The 9571-nt window shown below is 35.4% G+C and overlaps 1 protein-coding gene across 1 annotated transcript; it reads left to right on the top strand.

Moving 5' to 3' along the window:
- Window positions 1–6547: 6547 nt before the first annotated feature.
- ecm1a (extracellular matrix protein 1a) lies at window positions 6548–8070 on the top strand. The gene is made up of 3 exons (XM_048202427.1): window positions 6548–6703; window positions 7127–7386; window positions 7474–8070. Exons 1-3 carry the CDS (start codon window positions 6646–6648, stop codon window positions 7675–7677), a joined length of 522 nt encoding a protein of 173 aa, XP_048058384.1. The 5' UTR covers window positions 6548–6645; the 3' UTR covers window positions 7678–8070.
- The last annotated feature ends 1501 nt before the right edge of the window (window positions 8071–9571 follow it).

Below are 9571 nucleotides of genomic sequence, written 5' to 3'. Positions count from 1 at the left end.
TTCAGAAATTGTGTGACAAGTAAATTTTGTGTGTATGCAGTAGGAAAAAAAAACTGTAATTCAGTGCCACAAGAACAAGATATGGTATTTTCATAATAAAATAAATATTATGTTTTTATTTTTAAGTTTTCTGTTAATATAAGTTTTAAAATCCTTTCAAAAATGCCTTGAGAAACTACAACGAGGATGTTTTTAGCGACAACAACACTGACTTCACCAGTGGCGTGAGTTGTGGGCGTGGCTATCTGTTTGTTCGATCTATGGCTTTTTGCAATTTCTTTTCAGTGGTGCAGAAATGACGTAGGCTAAGTTAGTTCGATTGAAAGGAAAAAAGTTAATTTGGAAAGAAACTGTTAAGTTGTGTCCACAGAGAAAATTATATTCAATATTATTGACCCTGAAGGGTTTTTTGCAGCCTGACACAGTGTTATTAACCTTGATTCCTATGTTCGTCAATGTTTCCATTGTTGAGGGACATTAACATTATGTCCCACAGTACTGATAGCCTACATGAATGCTTTGGAGCTGCAATTCAATCCAAAAACTTACATTTTATCTGTTGTAATAATATGATACACATCACATTCTTTATCCCTACTGCTTGTGGCCTTCACCCGTTCTTCTTTCTTAGCAGGTATGTGCATACCAGGTAAACTTTTCTTTTTTTTTTTTTTTACTGACTTAATCACCTGCAGTCAAAACACCTTTACTGAAGGGTGTGCGTGATAGTCTGGATTCTATTTACAGAACATTCTGCACTGCATTCCAGCAGATAACCTAGTGTGATCAGTCTATGAGAATGAAATTTCCTGCAAAGGAAAATAAAGATATATACAGATATTATAAAGAGAAATACAGATATTATTTTCTGTATTTATTTTTCAATGTATTTCTATACTTTTTAACTTTTATTTATTTATTCCCACATGTATTTATTTACAGATTTATATGTACATTTATAAGTTATTTTCACTGATATGTTTAATTATTTTGTAGCGACCAAAGTTTTCAAAAAATATTTAAGAATTTTTTTAATATTTAAGAAATATTTATGTCTTTATTTGGTGAAATCAAGTGTTCTTGATTTATAGCACATTGGCATTAAACCAAACTGTGCAGCACAGAAATTAAATGATGATTATCATAATCCATAGATTAAAAATACCAGTGTTTAATCTCTCATCTGGTTGCAAATTAGCCTGAAAGTTACGAGCACAATATTGCACCACTAGAGGGCACATGAATCCCACCACCTAGCTTATGGGACACTATCGTGTCAGTTGTGAGTGCATATTCAATATCAGTTTGTTTAACACAGCCTCTTTTTTCTGCACTTTAGTTTCCAAAAGAAACCATATTTAGTTTTTCTCAATTGTTCTGCAATAAAATGGGAGGTAAAAATTGAAATGAGAATAGGTTATATACAACTCAAATTCCAGAAATGTTGGGATGTTTTTTTTAAAAATTTGAATAAAATGAAAACAAAGACTTTCGAATCACATGAAACAATATTTTATTCACAATAGAACATAGATAACATAACAAATGTTTAAACTGAGAAAACTTACAATTTTCCGCACAAAATGAGCTCATTTCAAATTTGATGTCTTCTACAGGTCTCAAAATAGTTGGGACAGGAGCATGTTTACCATGGTGTAGCATCTCCTCTTCTTTTCAAAACAGTTTGGCATCGAGGTTATGAGTTTCTGTAGTTTTGGTTTTGGAATTTGGTCCCATTCTTGCCTGATGAAGAGTTTGTGGTCGTGAAAGATCTGGACTGCAGGCAGTCCAATTCAGCTCCCAGACCCCAACACCTGTAATCTCTTAATGCCTGTCATAGATCAACTAGGGAAACCATCTAGAGTTCTTCAGTGAATGACTGGAGGCCGTTAAATGCCAGTTTTCCCTTTTTATTTAGGGGTATTCCCAAGCCAGTAAGGTGCAGAGAACAAAAAAAAAAAAAAAAAAAAAAATCCAAAATAAACCAAAAACAACAGAAAAAAAAACTTTGATCAGGTATAACAATACTTCAGTCAGAGCTACTGCCCTCACTGAACATCAGTCCTAGACTCTTTGACCACTTCATTATGTGGGAATTTATACACATGCTACAACCATTTCTCAGACATAATTTAACATGGAAAGTATTAAAGATCACATAACCTCATTTCCTTCAATACACAAATATAAATATGGCTGCCATCATGAATGCTGATCCAGATAATAATCAACAGTTTATGCTTAAATGTCCATTTTTTTTAGTGCTAAGGTGGCCAGTCTGAAACACAACAGTCTAGTTGCAGGTGTATGTGTGCGTGTATGATCCATCTTTCCACCTTGCTGACACATCAAGGTAAATAAAGAGTTTTTAAAAACCCAAGTTCGTGTTCATGTCTTTATACAAAGGGGTTAAGCAAGGGGAACACAGGGAACAGAGGGCAGCTCTATGACAATGCCATATGACAACCTGAAATGTTGGCTCATGCGTTTCGAAAGTCTTTTAGTTTTCATGTGCCCTCTAGTTCAGCATATATATAGGCACAACTGTTTTCAACTTTGATAATAATAATAATAAATGTTTCTTGAGCAGCAAATTGACATATTAGAAAGATTTCTGAGGGATCATGTGACACTGAAGACTGCCAACACAGAAACGGTTATTTAAAGTTGTAAAAAATATTTCACAATATTACTGTTTTTTCGTGGCACGAGATCTCGCGAGACTAATATGTGACGAGATTTCTCGTCGAGGCGAAAAGTAGTCTCGTGATGTTGTTGCCATGACAGAGAGGCTGTTTCTCAATATGCGTTCTTCAGCGATCTTGCGTCCTTGCTCTACGTCATCATCAACCGTCGAAGTTCGTTCCAATACTCAAGAACGCAAGAACAGAGGACGCATGAAAGTACCCGGATGTGTTCTTGATATCGAGGATGCATCGAATGCAAACTTGAGGGAATCGAACCGTTAAAAATCCCAGAAGACGCTGCGGCGGTCTATGTACGGAAGCCTGTAATCTTTAAAGTTCTCGTGAGATTCCAGCTACAAGCTCGCAAATACGTGACGGCTCGTGAAAGTAAACCATCTGTTTTGCTTAATTTTAATAAAATGATAACCTGAATAAAGCCTGCAGTATTTTTATTGCCATATAAAAAATAATCTTAACATTGACAAAGCATAACAGCCAAATGATACTCATTTTCATAAATACACGCGGTGAAATAAAAAGATATACAATTATATGAAAACAATGTCTATATTAATATTAAAGATTTTTTTTTAACAGGTAATGACATTTGTTTGTGATGTTATGTTGTATTTATTGTGCATTAGTCACTTGTTGGGACGGTCAGTTGAGCAACAAGATCGCAGCACATCTCAATTCTCAAATGATGCGTTCTGTGTCCTCGCGTCCTTCCGAGATCGTTCTTTCAAGGTCGCCTGGCAAGACCGGACTCCACGAGAACGCAAGTCCGTTCTCTGCATTCTTGGAATTGAGAAACAGCCAGAGTTAGGATGATTAGGAAAGAATATGCCACAGCTACGTTTACATTACGCCTCCACTGTCGTTTTGCTTTGTATTTAAATAAAAAACATTTAATTCAGTTGGATAACGGTCGCCGCCGCACCATATTTACAGTTACGTGCGATCGCTAAAAGTGAAAGTAAACGCACGCGCGCGCATTCAAGCGCGATTTCAATACCGGCATTTTGAAAGCGGCTCCCTGATGAATGCAAATATCTCTCAATATGAAAGCTATTTTAGGCTGGGCAGTGTAGTTGTAACCATCTCTTAGCTCTGTATCAAAGAAAAACTTGGTCTTATTTGCACTTTGAATATTGAGAGAGTGTGATTATGGTTACTGTAATGTGTAACTATAAAAACGAATAACAGTTTCTCTTAAAGGTGCCCAAGAATGCTTTCTCACAAGATGTAATATAAGTCTAAGGTGTCTTCTGAATGTGTCTGTGAAGTTTAAGCTCAAAATACCCCATAGATTTTTTTAAATTAATTTTTTTAACTGCCTATTTTGGGGCATCATTAACTATACACTGATTTTTTCAGTCGCCGCCCCTTTAAATCGCGTGCCCCTTGCCTCACATTTTGATGTTCACATTTGATTCTCTATGAGTTTGAGGCTATGCTCTGTGGCTAAAGCTAACATTACACACTGTTGGAGAGATTTATAAAGAATGAAGTTGTGTTTATGAATTATACAGACTTCAAGTGTTTAAAAAATGAAAATAGCGACGCTCTCTTGTCTCCGTGAATACAGTAATAAACGATGGTAACTTTAACCTCATTTAACAGTACATTAGCAACATGCTAACGAAACATTTAGAAAGACAGTTTACAAATATCACTAAAAATATCATGTTATCATGGATCATGTCAGTTATTATTGTTCCATCTGCCATTTTTCGCTGTTGTTCTTGCTTGCTTACCTTGTCTGTGCACAGATCCAGACGTTAATACTGCCTTTCCTTGTCTAATGCTTGAACATGGGCTGGCATATATGCAAATATTGGGGGCGTACACCCCGACTGTTACGTAACAGTCGGTGTTATGTTGAGATCCGCGTGTTTTCCGGAAGTCTTTTAAACAAATGAGATTTACATAAGAAAGAGGAAGCAATGGGGTTTGAAACTCAATGTATGTCTTTTCCATGTACTGAACTCTTGTTATTCAACTATGCCAAGATAAATTCAATTTTTCATTCGAGGGCACCTTTAATCTTATTAAGCACAAACAATAAGGTTTCATTTGTTAACATTAGTTAATGCACTGTGAACTATCAAGAACTAACAATGAATGACTATTTTTATTAACTAACATAAACAAAGATTAATAAATACTGTAGCAAATATATTGATCATTGTTAGTTGATGTTGGTTAATACATTAATGTTAATAAATGAGACCTTATTGTAAAGTGTTAACATTTTTATTTATACTGTTTTCATTTCTATGATCAGTTTGTGGAAAGGAGTTCAGTTAGGAGGTCAAAGGTTGTAGAAGCTCATAAATCATGTAGTAAGGTCTGAAGAGACTGAAATCATACAGAAGTCAGTTGAGTTTGTGGCAAAACCTTTTACAGTACTTGAGTATTGTTGTCTTTTACTGCATATGATAATTCATACTAAGAAAGTAGAACTGAAATGACATTCATTACGAGATGATTAGTTAAAACTTTTCAAATACACCTGCAGAATATTTTTTCTAGTCATGTATTTCGCCATTGAGGATTTCTTAAAAATAGTGTGTAAAAATCTTGTCTCATCTCGTCTCGTCTCGTGAACTCAATCTCGAGTCTCGTCTCGTCTCGTGAGATACCCGTCTCGTCACACCCCTAGTAATTTTTTATTAAAAAAAATTAAAATATTATTTTCTTTCTATATTTCAACTGTTGAGGGTCCACTATATAGCCAAATATTGGAAACTTAAATAAAAAATAAAAAAAATAATTAGCATTAATTATTTGTTCACAGCTGGGAAATAATCAAATGGGATTTCACAAAACTTGATATAGAAGTTTCTCAGCAGCTGATAAGGGTGTTTCGATACCGTACATGTCAAAGAAACTCCCAACTTGGTATTTTCTTTCTTTGTTCAGCTGCCAGCACTGGGATACATCAAAATATTTTATGTTTTTCTCAATGCAGTTCGTCAAGCATGACAAGCATCACATTATTACTAGCAGAACTGGCTGGTTTGCGAGAAGCAATGGGAGTATTTCTCTCATACTTGAGCAATCCATTTGAATTAGATAAGGATGTGTCAAAGTCAATGTTTTGGAATAGGGCTGAAGATAAGCGTAATGTTTTCCGTAAACCACGATCTGTTTATGTATTTTTGCCCATGAATGGGGACAGAAAAAAGTCTCTTGTAGCTGATATGAAAAATGTATGTGCTGTGCACAGCTTCAATGTGCAAATTTTTAAGCTACGTTTCAGAAATTCAGCCACATATCCTTCCTAAAAAAACTCTTATCAAATTTAAACTACGGGAAACATTTTGAATCCTGGGGCCTGTACCATGAAGCCGGATTAGCTGGCTAGCCAGGTAAGTTTCAGATTAGTTTGCGCCAATCCTCTTCCTCCAAATTAAAGGTCACTATATATATATAAATTAACAATGAAGTAAACCGAATGTACAAAGTGAAAAATTAAAGTGATTATTACGTTTGCCATATTATCAGCATGCAATTGTGTCATTGAATTGATATCAGCATTGCTTGTAATATTAGTGAAATCTGTGAAGCATTCCCTTTATACATTTGTATGCACTAATATGGACCATATTATAATTTATGCTGCTTTGCACATGCACTGAAGCAATAGAAATTCCTGAGAAATGCGTGGCATGACATATATATCAGTATTTATTTCATTTTCATTTATTTCATTCACTGTTACTTTAGTGAACTTTGCTGAACTCTAGCCATTCCTATTTTGACTACCCACTGCTTTGACTTTGAATTAGTATCAAGTTTAATTAAACACAGATAACCTAGGCCCGCCTCTCGTTCCCCTTCCATCCCTTTAAATCTACTGCCTTGCAGTCTTCTATCAGACCTGAAGCAAACAGTGCAACTTTGCAAACTGAAAAGAAGGAAGGATATTTTTCACTGCAGATAATAACCAGTCATGATTTGGAAAAGCACACTTGTAACTACTTTGATTCTTCATCTAATTTCATTGGGAGGTATGTGCCTTATCTACAAAACTTTATGCTATATTTATTGTCTTTTTATTTTGGAGCAAAAAAGCCTTTAAGGCATCAGGGATGGGCAACTTTGGTCCTGGAGGGCCACTGTCCTGCATAGCTGAACTCCAACGCTGATAAAAACCATCTGCCAGTAACTTTCTGGTAATCCTGAAGACATCGATTAGCTTGTTCAGGTTTGTTTGATTAGGGTTGGAGCTAAACTCTGCAGGACAGTGGCCCTCCAGGACCGAAGGTGTGCATCCCTGTTCCAAATGAATAAATGTAAATGAAAATTGATGTATAATATATAATGTTGATGTTTCATTCTCTGACCTTCTTGTAGTAATATTTGAGATGGATCTTTCCAAAAGAAAAAGTTACTTTTCTGCATAACATGCATCTTGTCCTGCTTCCATTAAGGGGGACAGAACATTGACCCTGGCGTGCTGCTGAAATCAAACTTTCCTCCAGCCAGACCTTCAGATAACAACCTCAAGGCGATCTGTCTTTATGGCAATGGCCGTCCCAGATATCCTGCCACCCGTTTCCCTTCATCCAGTTACGCTTTCGCTCGCCGCGCTGGAAAGGCTGTAAACAGACTAGAGCAATGGTTCAGTCAGTGCTGCTATGGAGGTTTGGCTTATGGAAATAGACAGATCCTTTGCTGTGCGGAAAAAGCAGTGAGTACACAGAATGAGAAACACATGTCATTTTACTTCAGCAATGCTGAACAAAAAAAGAATTGTCTTTTTTCCTTGTTTTTGCAGTGGAAAACTACTTTGTCCCGTTTCTGTATTGAGGAGTACTCCACCATGACTTTGGTCCATGAGTGCTGCGAGAAGAAGGGAGAAGAAAGGTGGAAATGCTTTGAAAGTCGGGCTCCTAACCCCTTCTACCAACCCCTGTCTGGTTACAGGGCCCCCATAATACCGCCTGGTAGGATTTTCACCTGGGACCCCAACACCTGTTAAATCTCTTAATGCCATAATGACAATCTGAACAATTTTATTTGATTTAACAGCAACAAAACCTGTCAATTAATCAACTGTGAAGATACTTTTCAGGTAAATGAAACATGCTCAGTATTCTGTAATAGCTGAAATATAACTCTGTGCATCAGTTTATTTATCTTCACGCATATTATTGCAAACCATAGAAAAACATGCAAAATAAAATGTGCAGCAGCTTACTATCAATCAATGTATTCCCAAAGTGCCAAAATGTTTCAAATAAATCTGAAGCCTTTTCATTGTATAACCATGACTTTTCCTTTTAGAGAATAACTGTAGGTACTCTATCTATTTTTTCAAACCTGTACATGGACTTTAATAAGTGTATGAAGAATAAACAATGTGTCAATAATATATATCATCACTACCTTCTTTTTTTTTTTTTGTAAACATTCAATATATATATATAGGCACAACTGTTTTCATCATTGATAATAATAATAAATGTTTCTTGAGCAGCAAATCAGCATATTAGAAAATATTCTGAGGGATCATGTGACACTGAAGACTGGAGCCAACACAGAAATAAATTAAATAAACAGTTATTTAAAATTTAAAAAAAAAAAAAAATCTTACAGATCTAAAACTTTTGAATGGTATTATACACAACAGTACAAAATAGCTAAATGATTACACCCTTGTATATATGTAATTTTTAAAATATCATTCTTTCTATATTTCAACTGTTGAGGGTCCATTATATAGCCAAATATTGGAAACTTAAATAAAAAAGAAAAAACAATAATAATAATAATAAAACAGCTTATTCAGCATTTCTTTAGCATTAATTATGTGTTCACAGCTGGGAAATAATCAAATGGGATTTCACAAGCCAGATGATGTAGAAGTTTCTCAGCAGTTTCGATACCGTACATGTCAAAGAATTTCTCAGAACTCCTACTAAACTTGGTATTTTCTTTCTTTGTTCAGCTGCCAGCATTGGGATACATCAAGATATTTTATGTTTTTCTCAATGCAGCTCCTCAAGCATGACAAGCATCACATTATTACTAGCAGAACTGGCTGGTTTGCAAAAAGTAATGGGAGTATTTCTCTCATACCTGAGCAATCCATTTTAATTAGATAAGGATGTGTCAAAGTCAATGTTTTGGAAAAGGGTTGAAGATAAGCGTGATGTTTTCCATAAAACATAATCTATTTTTGTATGTTTGCCCATGAATATGGTCAGAAAAAAAACTTTTTTGTAGCTGATATGAAAAATGTATGTGCTGTGCACAGCTTCAATGTGCACATTTTTAAGCTACGTTTCAGAAATTCAGCCTCATATCCTCCCTAAAATCATTACCTGTTTCTCACACTTAAACTACGGGAAACATGTTGAATCCTGGCAAAATGTCAGATGAGGGTTTAAAACTCATAAACCAATGTGCAAAGTGATTTTTACTTTTGCCATATTATCAGCAAAATGCAATTGTATTTATAACATTGAATTGATATCAGCATTGCTAATAAATCTGTGAAGCATTTCCTTTTTAAATTTGTATGCACTAATATGCACCATATTATAATTTATGCTGCTTTGCACATGCACTGAAGCAATGGAAATTCCTGAGAAAATATGTGGCATGACATATATATATCAGTATTTATTTCATTCACTGTAACTTCAGTGAACTTTGCTGAACTCTAGCCATTCCTATTTTGACTACCCACCGCTTTGACTTTGAATTAGTATCAAGGGGGAGTTTAATTAAACACAGATAACCTAGGCCCTTATCTCCATACTTCAAACTCTGCTTGATGGTCCCACCAGCTTTGGCCCACCTCTCATTCCCCTTCCATCCCATTAAATCTACTGCCTTGCAGTCTTCTATCAGACCTGAAGAAAACAAAG

The sequence above is a fragment of the Megalobrama amblycephala genome, linkage group LG9 (genome assembly GCF_018812025.1).
Source record: "Megalobrama amblycephala isolate DHTTF-2021 linkage group LG9, ASM1881202v1, whole genome shotgun sequence".
Lineage (NCBI taxonomy): Eukaryota > Metazoa > Chordata > Actinopteri > Cypriniformes > Xenocyprididae > Megalobrama > Megalobrama amblycephala.
The sequence above is the reverse complement of the archived record's forward strand: the minus strand, read 5'-3'. Positions and strand labels throughout refer to the sequence as shown.

What these genes read in the sequence shown, in the direction of transcription:
- ecm1a (XM_048202427.1), top strand. Translation starts at nt 6,646, where the DNA reads ATGATTTGGAAAAGCACACTTGTAACTACTTTGATTCTTCATCTAATT. An exon ending in TCATCTAATTTCATTGGGAG is followed by an intron (nt 6,704 to 7,126) that starts GTATGTGCCTTA and finishes GCTTCCATTAAG; the next exon opens with GGGGACAGAACATTGACCCT. An exon ending in TTTGCTGTGCGGAAAAAGCA is followed by an intron (nt 7,387 to 7,473) that starts GTGAGTACACAG and finishes TTGTTTTTGCAG; the next exon opens with TGGAAAACTACTTTGTCCCG.